The sequence below is a fragment of the Scyliorhinus torazame genome, chromosome 1 (assembly GCF_047496885.1).
Source record: "Scyliorhinus torazame isolate Kashiwa2021f chromosome 1, sScyTor2.1, whole genome shotgun sequence".
Lineage (NCBI taxonomy): Eukaryota > Metazoa > Chordata > Chondrichthyes > Carcharhiniformes > Scyliorhinidae > Scyliorhinus > Scyliorhinus torazame.
This window is the reverse complement of record NC_092707.1, coordinates 19,239,765-19,255,008: the sequence shown is the minus strand read 5'-3', so window position 1 is coordinate 19,255,008 and position 15,244 is coordinate 19,239,765. Positions and strand designations below refer to the sequence as shown.

The window sequence follows — 15,244 nt, the reverse complement described above, 5'->3', positions numbered from 1 at the left end:
GATCGAAAGATGTCCGAGGAACATTTTAAAGTCAGACAATATAACCAATACAAACTACTAACTGACTTGGCCATTTAGATAACAGAGAAAACATTAAATGCTCTTGCCTGCACTGCAGAGGTGTTCACATCAAACTTCCGAAAGATTGCAAAGGCTTCTTCGAAAAGCTCATTGCTGATAGCAATGTTGGCAATATCAGGAGCGTCATAGTTGTCCAGGCGATTAATGTACTCCATAACACGGGTGCGATCGGCTTTAATAGCAGTGAGAATCAGGAGGTTCTGTAGATTTCTGTGTAAGATGGGATTGCATCAAAAACAATACCTCAGGATCAATCGTAACATTTTGCTGTCAATGCAATTAAATAGAAGGCAAAATAATTGCATGCAAAAGTAGCAACAAATTTAATTTCTTTTTGAAACTGAAGATTTATTCAAAAGCCTTTCAGCTGACAGAAGCAACAGCCCATGGAGTGAAGCTACTCCCAATCCATTCCATCCCCATCACCTTTCAGATGAAGATCATAAGCAGGCTGCTACTTTTGCAAGCTAATGCTAGTTACCATCCATTGGCCAGGCGATGAAACCCAAATGGTTCATGTTAATTACAGCACATTCATTCAGCTCAGGTTTTAGGTCAAACTATTTATTTTCTACCTGTGTTCACTAAAGACATTGTTATCCAAGACTATTTTCTCAAGCAGTTCAATCAGCTCATTGGGAAGGTCTGCAGTCATAAAGGCCTTCACAGTAACAGATACTTCCTCGGGATCCTGGGTTTCAGACAGGGCCGTTTGGACAACCTGAAAAATAGTCTGCAATTAAGAGTCTTACTGTTGAATTGAAAAATCAAATTGTTCAAATGCAAATTCCCAACTAAGCTCAATATCTTAGCTGGCCAAAAGGTGGCATTCAGTAACCAGGCAAGAGGAGAAAAAGGGATGAAGAGTCATTCTCCAAACCCGAATTAGAGAACAATTAGCAGATGCTCACAAGCATCTTTAATCTAGCTCAGTGGCAGGCAATCTGCAGGCCCAAGGACCACATGTGGTCTATCTGGGTTCAGAGTACAGCCCAAGAGACATTGTGTTCACTATTGTCCATGCACAGGGTTTCCACATTCCACTGATTTCCATCGAATTTTCCTACCAGTTTGGCGTCTTTGATGGAATGTGGGCATCACTGGCAAGGCCAGCATGTTGCCCACCCCCAATTACCCTTGAGCTGGTTCAGAGGGCAGTTATGAGTCAACCACATTGCTGTGGGTCTGGAGTCACATGTAGGCCAGACCAGGTAAGGACGACAGATTTCTCCAAAGGACATTAGTCAACCAAATGGGTTTTTACAACAATGACTACCATGGAAGCCAAAGTCCTTTCACCATCTGCCCTGGTGGGATTTGAATCTGGGTCCCCAGAGCATTACTCAGGGTTTCTGTTACACATGTAAAGCAAGCGCACGTGACGAGAGATGCATGTGCGAGCTTTATAAATATTTTCCGGCTCTATTAAGATTAAGCATTTACAAAAAGCGAAATATTCAGCATGCATCTTATTCAGGAGTCATCTTGCAGCCCACTCACTGGTCTAGGTTGCCTATCACTGGTCTGGCTCAAAGGGAATGGAAATTAGTTTTTCATTTTAGCCCTGTTGATTGCCCAACATAAAAGCCATGGATTCTCAAGCAAAATATATTAGAACAGCTCTATGTTCAGTGTCACAATAATAATATTATAAGTCACAAGTAGACTTTGATTAACATTGCAATGAAGCCACTGAAAATCCCCTAGTCGCCACATTCCAATGTGGGTGCAAGGAACGAGAATTCAGAATGTCCAATTCACCCAACAGCACGTCTTTTGAGACTTGTGGGAGGAAACCAGAGCACCCGGAGGAAACCCACGCAGACACCGGGAGAATGTGTAGACTCCACACAGACCATGACCCAAGCCGGAAATTGAACCCAGGTCTCTGGGTGCTGTGAAGCAACAATGCTAACCACAGTATTAATGTCTTTCCTTCTGGAGACTGGCATGAGAAATTTAATCTAGCTGAAAGCTGGCATCTCATGCAACTGGTTCCATTAAATAAAGCCATCTGCGACTACAATGGGAGTACAATGCATCAAAACACTATGTCCACATCAACTGGGATACAAATAATTTCATAGAATTTACAGTGCAGAAGGATTTGTTAAATGGAATTTGTTACATGGAATCCATTTAAGGCTCAACTAAAATTTAAATTCTCCTCATTCACCTTCTATTTTCATTCTTGACACCTTCTCCCAAGTCCACACTAAAACATGCATTAATTAATTGGGCAACACCACAAATTAAAAGCCAAAAGATGGTAAAGAGGAATATAAAAAAGTGTACCTGATCAATCAGCTGTCGTCTAAAGGGATTATTTTCTTCAAGGACATTGGCCCAAAGCTCTGGGTCTTTTCTACGTACAAGATAGCGAGCCTCACTCTTGAACAGAGAGTTTTCATTGCAAACCTAAAGATTGGATAAATTATACATTTAAAGGGTTCAAATTAGTTTGATCTGACATGTTACACCCAACATCGCATTTGCCAACACTTGATTTGGAGTATGTCTAGGATGGAGGATTGGAGTACTGAAAGTACTGTCTTGCCCCCCCCCCCAAAAAAAAAGGACTGGGAACAGTTACTGTTTAAGTTGCGGACACTTATAGTTAACTTCAATTCAGTGCTTCCTTGCACCCAAACAGTACATTTGGTACACAAAAGGTCAATTGGTTTTTAGTACCAATCAGACCCGTTTTAAAATCTAGACAGAATCCATCTCAATAAAAATAATCTGTGCTGTCAACAACTTCTAGCTCACTAACCTTTATGAGATCCAGATCACACTGGCCCCTTTCATAAGCAACACAAGCCAAATGTGGATCCCTCTTCTCACAGTACTTGCCAACCACAGAACTATCATAGAACGGGTTTTCACGCAGGAAACGCTCAGGGTTGTTATTGCTATCAATATAGATCTTAGCCAAAGCATTGTGAGTAGCAGGTTCTTCACAACCATCATGAATTCTAGCCTCCAGCCACGGAAGCAGCAATTTCAATCTGTAATGAAAAGACAATACATTAGTATGGTCTGATCAGAAAATATGTCAAGCTGTACGTATGCCACAATTCTTAGAATGAAACTAGCCAAGTCAGAGAATCCACATGGCTTCTTGAAAAGGATAACCAAATAGGAAACCTATTCTAGGCCATTCATTCCTCCTGCCCAAGGATTTGTAGATTACCCATTTCAAAGTTTGCAGATGGGGAAAGATGGCCAAGGGAAACCAAGTGTCAGCTGTGGCTCAAAGGTGACACTTTCCTTAGTCAGAGGTTTATGGGTTCTTAAGCTTCAATCTAGGCTGACACAAGTGCAGCACCACAATCAAGAATGTTGACTCTGTAGATGAAAATAAAGCCCCGTGGGAACTATTAAGATTAGAATTCTGACCACCACCTAAGTCAACAGAGCTAGCTTGACTGTTTCATCACCAAGGTTGGCACCTGGAAATTGAAAATACAATATTTGTTTATATTCAAAGATTGAAGCAGACTCTAGCTTGCATATTGGTGGACCTGCTGTGCAATCAGTATTCTTCGGTTTCCCTCTAGCTTCATATTCTTCGTGCCAATCTGTTGCAGTGCTACCCAAATCGCAGGTACATGGCCATGGCATACCCATATCTGCCAATTTCTCCATATGACAAATAAAAATCCTGACCTAATGGTAAAACAGTGAAGGATGCCTGGGTACAACTGCTGAAATTAAAAATTGTTAATTGGAGTGTCCTGTATACAGTGATATTATCCAAACTTCAGTTATCACAAAACATGCTTCCTTCAATAACCTGGTGACAAGTAGCACTGCCACTGAAAGCCAGCAGGGGCTCCTTCACTTACCTCGCAACACAAATAAGGCAAGTACAGAAAATAAAAGGAAATCCACTACTTACTAACCTGTTCCTTTTCTCCACTTCACCCACAAGCTCATCAGTTGAGAACTGTCCACGGACTACAGTGATAAGATTTTTAATAACTTCTTCAGAGCAATCCACATCCAGCAGTCCACCCACCACTACTGGAAGCCTGCTAGGATTCACCTGCACACAAATGAGACAAAATTGGCAACAGATTCTTTGTGCTGTTAAGAAAAGCAAAGCTAAAGTGGGTTGAAATCAGATTAATTTACTTTTGCTTTCTAGCCTGTTCACCCAAAAACACATTTATAATTTGACCAAAGTGTACCGAATTGTCACCAATACCAAAATAGTTTTGCTTCTGCAAGGTTCCAGAAATCAAGCTACGCCAAATGTCCTTTGCAGAAATCAGTACATATCCTTCAGATTTACCAAATTCCTGTACATTGAATCAAAGTACAGTAATCAATACAGAAAATTGCACTTTAAGACATTGTGTGCAAAGTGTATAAAGTCATAGCGGAAGGATATATGGCCCTAGTGAGGGACCTTCAAATCAGATTAATTGCTGGAATGAAGAGATTGTCCAAGGGAAGTGTTTTTCCCTAGCTGGAGTTCCAGAATTAGAGTATCCAAATCGAGGATTGAGAAATGTCTGCACCAAAGGACTCTGGATGCTCAGTGTACATTCAAGGCAGTTAGTCAGGGTTACAGGGAACGGAGAGTGGAGATAGAATGAGCTTACTGAATGGCGAAGTAGGCTCAAAAGGCCTAATGCCTACTCTATGTGGGAATATTTAAAAGTTCAATTCCCAAAACCAACCCAAGATGACTAGCTTTAAATCAAACATAATTCTACTCACCTTCTGAACATAGATTTCAATATACTTCTGCAGGTTGTTGCGGTACAGGTACAGAACTAGGTCATGAACAAAGTCAAACCGATCACATACAATGATCAGTGGGAGTTGGTCTGTCAACTTAGCTTCCTGAAAGTAAAGTAAAAGTGTTACTTCAGGTTGCAGGAACTCAGTTCAACGGGAGAGTTAACAGCTACTGCCTGTACTTTCAAACACCATAAACCCTTCCAATTAATTCCACACCGGACACAAATGAATCTCAAGTTCTTAAATTAGGCATTTATGCACAGAGATATGAAAGAGAACATTTAACCTTCAGGTGAAGTACAACGACAGATGTTTAAGTGCGATCATGACTGAAAGTTGGATTTGAAAAAGTTCCAGATGTCAATAATCCATGGGGTAAATATCCATGCTTGTTTGGCCCTTGTTCCACGCTGTAACCAATCACTACTTGTTAATGTACCATTTGTCAATGCACTCTGTTGATTATTCTTGTCTACTATGTACTATGTACATTCCCTTGGCTGCAAAAAGATACTTTTCACTGTACTTCAGTACGTGACAATAAATATCAATGAACTTCACCAGCAGAGTTAGATTTAGCACTGCTGCCTCACAGCACCGAGGTCCCAGGTTCGATCCCGGAGTTCCCAGAGAATCTTTGACGGCCTGTATGCATCATAACTCTTGCTGCACAGAACATCCTTTGCTCATTTGTGAATGGAGGATAATTAATCATGGGCATGAAAATCATGGAATGTATTCCTATGAAGTTCCTAACTTGCATACTCAGTTCTAAATTTGAAAAGTATGCATCGCCCCCGCCAGGATGCATTCTGAAAAGTATGCACCCCCTCCACACATCTCAAATGGCTTCGCTATGTCCAACTTGCTCCTGTCTTGAACTAAGTGTTGGTCTGCACTATATTGCCATGTTCACATGGCCTTCTCTAGCTTATCTGCTCGCTGTTCTTGTATAGTCGGAGCCATCAGGTTTAATGGTTTAGCCAATGATTGAGTGGTCTTCTCCTGTCTTTTACAATACTGTTATGTAACAGCATTTACACTACCAGTGGAGGATATATGGTGTTGGAAAATGCCCAAATATTTTATTTACCTCATGTTTTAGCTGCATGTGGGCAGTTGGGCAGAAAGGGGGGGGGGGGGGGGGTGGTATATGTGAATATCTCTTAACTCTGCCAAGACGGACTAACTAGCCAAAACAGGAGGAGGTGAAGAGGCAGGCTCCCCAACGTACAAGTTACAGTCCACATTACCAGGGAATGGGGCCGGAAAGTTTGTTTAAGACGATTGGGGTTAAGGTGAACAGAGAGCAAGATATTGTTCAGGAGGATAAGGATGAGTAAACAGAGTGTTCTGAGACAATTACCAACTACATTTGAAGTGAGAGTTTAGAGATAGATGAAACATCGGATGCCAGTTAATAGTCTGGGAATTGTGTTAAAACAAAATGAGCATTTGCAGGTTGAGAGAAATCATGGACTGAATTCAATTAAGTAGAGTGGAAGCAAGGTGCCATTTGCAGAAGATGACTGCACTTCAGAATAAAGCATCTCAGAATAAAGCACCAAGGGAAAGCATTATTAGAAGGGAAAGCGGTAGAAAATTTTAATGCATGCTTTGAGAAACTTTCATTGGCAGGAGCTTTCTGAAGGAGAAATCCAGACATGAACGTGGGTTTAGAGCAGAGTGCATGCGTGTGGACCATCAAACCCGAGAGAGTGTAAAGGAGAGAACTTTTTCACGTTTAATAAGTTAAAATTAATTAGCAGTCCTGTGACTGTTCCTCCACAAAAAAAAATAAAAAGTTACGATCTTGAGCCAGGTTTCATTCTGGGATTTTCCCATCCAGGTCACATCAACTGCGATCATAACAGCATGTTTTAGCCCGATAACATTTTTAAAAAGACAAATAACCTTCATGCTACTCAAATGGCAGATCAATTCAAGACCTGCAATGCTAAAGCAAATCTCTATTACAAAATTAATGGATGAATGAACCCAAAAAACCAAGACCCAGTTTAAAGTAAGAGGATTCTCCCTCTTTTCCTCACTACAAAGGTTTGTTCAAGGCCTCACTAAAACATTAAAGAGAAATCCAGGAGTAAAATTCTGTCCACCCTGCCCTGCCTGGTGGGGCATTGTCCTGTGACAGGGCTTGATTAACAGTTAGTGGGACGATAGGACACCAGGGTTAAGATATAGATATAGTCACGGTATAGAAACAAAAGCAGAAAATGCTGGTCTGGCAACACAAGGAAAGCCAATTGAAATTCTCAGGTTGGAGGCCCATCAAAAGTATTCCAATTTCCACCATCCACTGTAGTGCTCTTGTATGACGGTATACAGACTTGCATTTATAAATAACCTCAGGATGCCCCAAACCACTTTTGAAGTAGTTACTAACTTGCTTCCCAGGGTGAATCCTAGGAGGGATTAGAGAGGATCTATAAAATACTGGAGAGAAACTGAAGGTGGAGGCTCAGCAGGGCAGTTTAGGAGTGCTTCCTCTGGTTACTTAGGTTATTTAGGACTGAGTTTAGGAGGAACTTCACCCAAAGGGTTGTGAATCTATGGAATTCCTTGCCCAGTGAAATGTTTTTAAGATAAAGACAGATAGTTTTTTGAAGAATAAAGGGATTAAGGGTTATGGTGTTCGGGCCAGAAAGTGGAGCAGAGTCCACAAAAGATCAGCCATGATCTCATTGAATGGTGGAGCATGCGCGAGGGGCCAGATGGCCTACTCCTGCTCAGAGTTCTTATGTTCCTGTGTGGGGCCAGAGAGCACAGCATCAAGATCAACAGCCAGCTGATTTGAGCGGAGGAGAGAATCTCTGCTCAGGAGTGTCTTTGGAACTCGACCTGATGTGGCGGCACAATTTAATGCATGCAAACAGAAAGATTGATTTTTGGAATCCAGATGTAGATTAGATAGGAAGATGTTGCACATGGATCTTGAATGCAGAGCAGGTTGGAGGGATTGTGCAGACTATACACCTGCTTCTACTTCTGTTCTAATGTAGCAGCCAATTTTTAAAGCTAGTTTTATGAGTGCATATGACGTGTTGGCCAGAGCTGCAATACCATTTCAGGCTTGCTCATATTTGGAGCAATGGGACCTCACAAGAACAGCTTTGACAAAAGCTGGACTGGAAAAGATATAGTTCAAATTGACTGGAAAAGATATAGTTTGAGTACATTAGATGGGTCATTTTTTGTACAATGTGTGCAGGAGGGTTTCCTGACACAATGTTGACAGGCCAACAAGAGGAGGCCACATTGGATTTGGGTAATGAACCAGGCCAGGTGTTAGATTTGGAGTAGGTGAGCACTTTGGGGACAGTGACCACAATTCGGTGACGTTTACGTTAGTGATGGAAAGGGATAAGTATACCCCGCAGGGCAAGGGTTATAGCTGGGGCAAGGGCAATTATGATGCCATTAGACATGACTTTTTTTGGGGGGGGGGGGGGGGGGGGGAGGGAGGAGGAAAGAGATAGGTTGGAGAAGTAGGCTGCAAGTGCTGGGCACACTGGATATGTGGAGCTTGTTTAAGGAGCAGCTACTGCGTGTTCTTGATAAGTACGTACGTACGTACGTACCGGTCAGGCAGGGAGGAAGGCGTCGAGCGAGGGAACCGTGGTTTACCAAAGAAGTGGAATCTCTTGTTAAGAGGAAGAAGGAGGCCTATGTGAAGATGAGGTGTGAAGTTTCAGTTGGGGCAATGGATAGTTACAAGGTAGCGAGGAAGGATCTAAAGAGAGAGCTAAGACAAGCAAGGAGGGGACATGAGAAGTATTTGGCAGGTAGGATCAAGGAAAACCCAAAAGCTTTCTATAGGTATGTCAGGAATAAAAGAATGACTAGGGTAAGAGTAGGGCCAGTCAAGGACAGGGATGGGAAGTTGTGCGGAGTCTGAAGAGATAGAGATACTAAATGAATATTTTTCGTCAGTATTCACTCAGGAAAAAAAAAGAGAATGTTGTGGAGGAGAATGCGGAGACCCAGGATATTAGAATAGATGGCATTGAGGTATGTAGGGAAGAGGTGTTGGCAATTCTGGACAGGCTGAAAATAGATAAGTCCCCGGGTCCTGATGGGATTTATCCTAGGATTCTCTGGGAGGCCAGGGAAGAGATTGCTGGACCTTTGGCTTTGATTTTTATGTCATCATTGGCTACAGGAATAGTGCCAGAGGACTGGAGGACAGCAAATGTGGTCCCTTTGTTCAAGAAGGAGAGTAGAGACAACCCCGGCAACTATAGACCGGTGAGCCTCACGTCTGTTGTGGGTAAAGTCTTGGAGGGGATTATAAGAGACAAGATTTATAATCATCTAGATAGGAATAATATGATTAGGGATAGTCAGCATGGCTTTGTGAAGGGTAGGTCATGCCTCACAAACCTTATCGAGTTCTTTGAGAAGGTGACTGAACAGGTAGACGAGGGTAGAGCAGTTGATGTGGTGTATATGGATTTCAGCAAAGCGTTTGATAAGGTTCCCCACGGTAGGCTATTGCAGAAAATACAGAGGCTGGGGATTGAGGGTGATTTAGAGATGTGGATCAGAAATTGGCTAGCTGAAAGACAGAGGGTGGTGGTTGATGGGAAATGTTCAGAATGGAGTTCAGTTACAAGTGGCGTACCACAAGTATCTGTTCCGGGGCCGTTGCGGTTTGTCATTTTTATCAATGACCTAGAGGAGGGCACAGAAGGGTGGGTGAGTAAATTTGCAGACGACACTAAAGTCGGTGTTGTCGACAGTGCGGAAGGATGTTGCAGGTTACAGAGGGACATAGATAAGCTGCAGAGCTGGGCTGAGAGGTGGCAAATGGAGTTTAATGTAGAGAAGTGTGAGGTGATTCACTTTGGAAGGAATAACAGGAATGCGGAATATTTGGCTAATGGTAAAATTCTTGGAAGTGTGGATGAGCAGAGGGATCTCAGTGTCCATGTACATAGATCCCTGAAAGTTGCCACCCAGGTTGATAGGGTTGTGAAGAAGGCCTATGGAGTGTTGGCCTTTATTGGTAGAGGGATTGAGTTCCGGAGTCGGGAGGTCATGTTGCAGCTGTACAGAACTCTGGTACGGCCGCATTTGGAGTATTGCGTACAGTTCTGGTCACCGCATTATAGGAAGGACGTGGAGGCTTTGGAGCGGGTGCAGAGGAGATTTACAAGGATGTTGCCTGGTATGGAGGGAAAATCTTATGAGGAAAGGCTGATGGACTTGAGGTTGTTTTCGTTAGAGAGAAGAAGGTTAAGAGGAGACTTAATAGAGGCATACAAAATGATCAGAGGGTTAGATAGGGTGGACAGTGAGAGCCTTCTCCCGCGGATGGAAATGGCTAGCACGAGGGGACATAGCCTTAAACTGAGGGGTAATAGATATAGGACAGAGGTCAGAGGTAGGTTCTTTACGCAAAGAGTGGTGAGGCCGTGGAATGCCCTACCTGCAACAGTAGTGAACTCGCCAACATTGAGGGCATTTAAAAGTTTATTGGATAAGCATATGGATGATAATGGCATAGTGTAGGTTAGATGGCTTTTGTTGTTTGACTTCCCATGTCGGTGCAACATTGTGGGCTGAAGGGCCTGTACTGCGCTGTATCGTTCTATGTTCTCACAAAAGGATAGAAGAAGTGTCGGTCTGGCAACATCTTGCATTAGACATTCAATTAGTTTGCAAGCCAATGATCATCCCTAAGTCGGTGACCAAATAGGCAATGTGCTATTACAAGATTCAAATGAAACAAAGGCAAGGCGGCACAAGTCTACCTTCAGGAAGTTTTTCACACGTTCGGAATCATAGCAGTTGCTCTCACGACATATACGTTCAACTTCCTTAATCTGCCCAGTCTTACATGCTGCCTGAATATACTTGAAGTGAACATCTGGCTCTTGACTGAAATTCACAATGGATCCAAGGAAATAAAATAACCCTAATATGAGAGAGAGGGGAGAGAGGCACAGAAAACACGAGACCGGTTAAAAGCACAATTAGCTCCAAACAAACATTTAGAACTAAAGTAGAACTGGTAAAGTCAATTTGAAGTTGTAAGTCAGCAACATCTTTCAATAAGAGTCAGGTCATATTATGAAAGGGAAAAAAGAAAATGCACTTCTTTACATCTACAATGGAGTGTTAACCTCAAGAATGCAAGTGGGGCAGCACAGTTGCTTCACAGCTCCAGGGTCCCAGGTTTGATTCCCAGCTTGGGTCACTGTCTGTGGAGTCTGCACGTTCTCCCCATGTGCGCGCATGGGTTTCCTCCGGGTGCTCCGGTTTCCTCCCAGTCCAAAGATGTGCAGGTTAGGTGGATTGGTCATTCTAAATTGCCCCTAGTGTCCAAAAAAGTTAGGTGGGGTTACGGTGAAAAAGGGGATAGGGTGGAGGCATGGGGCTTAAGTGGGGTGCTCTTTCCAAGGGCCAGTGCAGACTCTATGGGCTGAATGGCCTCCTTCTGCACTGTAAATTCTATGATTCCATTAGAATCAGGAGCAGATCCAACCCCATAACAGGAGTAAGCCTACTCAACCTCTATAGGCAGTCCTGAAATACTGAAGTGGTTCACTCCAATCTGGTGCTCCCCCTTGCATGGTTCTTTCCTCAAGAAAAGCTGCTGCTCCACACAAGTACTTTTAAATCTCCCATTATTTGGTTCTTTGAATACTGTTCTGCTGCTGCCTCTTTAAGCACAAAACTCCTGTTTAGCAGAAAAATGTTATGAACTATTAGTAAAGCTCATTGCCTGGGTAGTTGAACCAATGGAAATATACCAACAGATACCATATGCTGCAACAGAAGAGCATGTTTAGGGTTCACAAAGAAAAAAAAAATATTGGGATCACCAAATTACAACAGTGCTTGTAGAAAGGAGTGCTCTCTAGTTAATAGGTAGAAAATTGACAGGAAGAGTTGCAGAATAAAAATGGAAACTGCAATTCAATCTTTCAATTCGACAAAAAACAGCAACTGGCTCAAGTGGTGATATATTTTTCAAGACAGTAGAGAACAGCACGGTAGCATTGTGGATAGCACAATTGCTTCACAGCTCCAGGGTCCCAGGTTTGATTCCGGCTTGGGTCTGTGTGCGGAGTCTGCACATCCTCCCAGTGTGTGCGTGGGTTTCCTCCGGGTGCTCCGGTTTCCTCCCACAGTCCAAAGAGGTGCAGGTTAGGTGGATTGGCCAAGATAAATTGCCCTTAGTATCCAAAATTGCCCTTAGTGTTGGGTGGGGTTACTGGGTTATGGGGATAGGGTGGAGGTGTGGACCTTGGGTAGGGTGCTCTTTCCAAGAGCCGGTGCAGACTTGATGGGCCGAATGGCCTCCTTCTGCACTGTAAATTCTATGTATATAACAATCCTGCAAAAATTCAAGGAAACCAAGCAAAATCAGCTGGGAATGAATCATGCTGTACAAGGCTGCAAATGTTACAAATCACCTGTGCCGTGAAACTTACCTTCGTAACTCTTAAATGATTCAAAAAGTTCCACCAGCGACTGAGTGCCAAGTTGCTCGTGGTACTTGGATGCTACTTGCACACAAAGCTGAAGATTCTGGCGGATGTTGGCCGACAACATGGCACGCAAGCACTCAAGAGAATCTTCCACAGAGAGTGCGCCGAAGAAGTTCACAAGCCACTAGGAGTGGGAAGAAACAATTAAGCAATGACTTTTGAATGAAGTGCAGTAATCATAAATGTTCAGTGGGTGGTGATAAAACATCTGTCAGGACACCAGGAAGACATACTGTGCAAAGCATAATGAGATACTGGTGGATTTTAATGCCCACCTCGTAAAATATCAATTCATGGTGTTTTTCAGCAAAATCAACATCCAATACGAGGCGGAATTCTCCGTCCCCCGCCGGGTCAGAGTCACCGCGACCCGAATCGTGCCATACCACCAGGACACAATTCTCCGCAATGCGGAGACTGGTCGGGCTATGTGCCGACTCTGGCCCGACAGGCCAGCGTGCCAATTCTCCGGGCCGGCCAGCGTGCCAATTCTCCGGGCCGGATGTGCCGAGCGGCCGTCAATAAAAAGCCAAGTCCCGCCGGCGCCGTTCTAACCTGCTATGGGCCGGCGGGACCTCAGCATTGAAGGGTCCGGGTGCAGCCAGTGAGAGCCTCCGTAGTGGCCTGGCATCTGGGCCCATCTCTGCCTCCTTTCCTTTGTGCCATTTGGCTTTGGGGCCACCGCGCCGGCCCAACTGCGCATGTGCGGACCCAGTGGTGCCGGGTTCAGGGCCGGATCAGCAGCTGGGGCCGCTCCAGTGCAGTCCTAGCCCCCTATGGGCTGCAGAATGGGGTCCCTGCACGAGTGCAGACGCTAGAGTAAAACACTCCCATTTTTACTCTGGCGTTGGCACTTAGCCACCCAGTGGCCCGTTGGGAGAATCCCGCCCAAGTTGTTTCATTCACTTATTGGTTCTCAATCTTGAACACAGACAATTCAGGGGCAAACTGTGGAATTGAGGTTTTTAATATTCCCTGAATAGGTGATCTTTTGGGCGTGGGAGAAATATTAGAGCCAGAAGCCAGTCTCACTGGATATCAGCTAGTGGACCCAAACAAATGATCAGATCAGACACTAATATTTTGTACTGCTCTTCAATGACATTTATCATACTCTACTACTAACGCAATGTTAAAATTTGCAGTTGGTATATTATTGGGCCTAGACCTAGTTTGGAAAGTAGATTTTTTTTCCCTCCAGGTCATCAGATCATGCTACCAGGTCACAAATGTGGTTTTCCTGACTTGAGGAAATTTAGTATGCAAAAGACCAAGGAAAAATTAGAGTGGCAGTGGCTAGAACTGCTGCCTCCGCACCAGGGACCTGGGTTCAATTCCATTGACCAATGGAGTTTGTTCTTAGTGTCTGCGTGGGTTCCTCCCCCAGTCCAAAGATGTGCAGGTTAGATGGATTGGCCATTCTAAAATTGCCCCTCAAGTGTCCAGGTCCGTTTCAGGCATAGGTTGAGGTGGCTATTTGTGGGCAGAGCGCTCATTTGAAGGGTTGGTGCAGACTCAATGGGCCATCTGCACTATAGGGATTCTATGAAAATTTGCCAATATGGTTTATAAACATCCCAGCTGTCCTTTTGCATTCACAAAAGCCTGCAAATTTAAAAAAAGTGTATTCCTTTTGTTAGCCACTAAACAGTGGACTCTGCAAGCCCTTCCCCTTATCCACCCATGGCTTATAATTCTAATGGAATTCCATTTATGGTCCCTGCAACAACAAAAAAAAAAACAAAAAAAGAGGCATAACATGCAAGATCCAAGCTGACAGACATTGCACGCAATTGAGCTTGATCTTGGCCAAAAGGCTGAGAATTTCAATTGTGTCAGGTTATTGCTTTTAGCAAAGGAACTAATTCCATGCAGGTATCCTACTGTGCATACACTTAGCCACTTTACAGTCCCAGAGTGATTTAATTATGTCTACATTCCAGAATATGACAAGTATTTCAGAAAAACAAGTGGACAACCCATAACTGCACATACAAAAACGAGCATATACAAGATTGCAGTTTTAACCAGCAGCTTAAAATTCTCAATGGTACATTAGAATTTACATAATACGCTGCAAGTTAATTGGGTCAGAATCATTACTCGCTTTATTAAAAATATTTTATGAAGCCAATCACCACGAGGGGCATAGAGAATGCAGTTCTTCAATCCAAATTGTCTCATACATCCAGAAGTCACAGAATCTGATTAAGGGAACAGAATGGCAGTCATCGGTGACAAAACCTGTATTTCGAGACTTATTATGCCAAGCTGCATTTTACTGGAAACCTTTCAATTGCTGGTCCAAATATTTAAAATTAATTTGTTATACTTAAAAACTCCATACCTCAGGGTTCAAAAGGTGAGTGTGTACAACAGCACGCTTAATATCATACAGATCTGTATAATGCTCCAAAGCCCTCTGCAGCAAGCCAGCCTTTTCGCACAGCTGGGCAATATGGGCTCGGTCATAGTGAGTGAACATCTGGTTTCCAAGGATTGCATCAGCAACCTGAGAAAACAAAGTCCTATTAGTAAACACATTACATACGTGAACTGCAATAATTAGCTGCTACAATTGGCTAGATTAAGATGTAGCAACATGGAGGTCATATTCTAGAGATTCAGCATTTGTGCACAGGATAGCAAAACAGATCTTTTAGACCTCCAGAGAAATGCTGAATTAGTAGTATATTAAAGTACCTTTGGCTATTGATTATTAACCAACATGCAAGCTAATGTTCAACCAGCAAGGACATAAACTAGGTATAATGGTCAATAAATGTATTGTAGTTTAGTAAATTTACACCTCAATTAAGATGGGGACAGTTCTATTGATAAATATCCAGTAGATATTTTCTGGTTCACATGTAGTATGTAACCTGAAATTTTAA

At 43.2% G+C, this 15,244-nt stretch overlaps 1 protein-coding gene across 5 annotated transcripts in view; it reads right to left on the bottom strand.

Moving 5' to 3' along the window:
• The window catches only part of cltcl1 (clathrin, heavy chain-like 1), an 83,918-nt gene that overhangs the window by 30,683 nt on the left and 37,991 nt on the right, over positions 1-15,244 (bottom strand). For 3 of the 5 annotated variants that reach the window (XR_011934385.1, XM_072473316.1, XM_072473451.1), the window contains exons 12-20: positions 14,698-14,862; positions 12,294-12,474; positions 10,608-10,771; positions 4,810-4,935; positions 3,987-4,129; positions 2,855-3,089; positions 2,377-2,499; positions 657-814; positions 108-291 (exon numbers count right to left, since the gene is read on the bottom strand). Coding sequence is in view for 4 of the 5 variants with exons in the window: in XM_072473316.1 (XP_072329417.1) it covers positions 108-291; positions 657-814; positions 2,377-2,499; positions 2,855-3,089; positions 3,987-4,129; positions 4,810-4,935; positions 10,608-10,771; positions 12,294-12,474; positions 14,698-14,862 (1,479 nt within the window). In the remaining variant the exon portion in view is untranslated. The remainder of the gene's footprint in view (positions 1-107; positions 292-656; positions 815-2,376; positions 2,500-2,854; positions 3,090-3,986; positions 4,130-4,809; positions 4,936-10,607; positions 10,772-12,293; positions 12,475-14,697; positions 14,863-15,244) is intronic. The other 2 variants (XM_072473394.1, XM_072473503.1) reach the window with 1 other exon arrangement.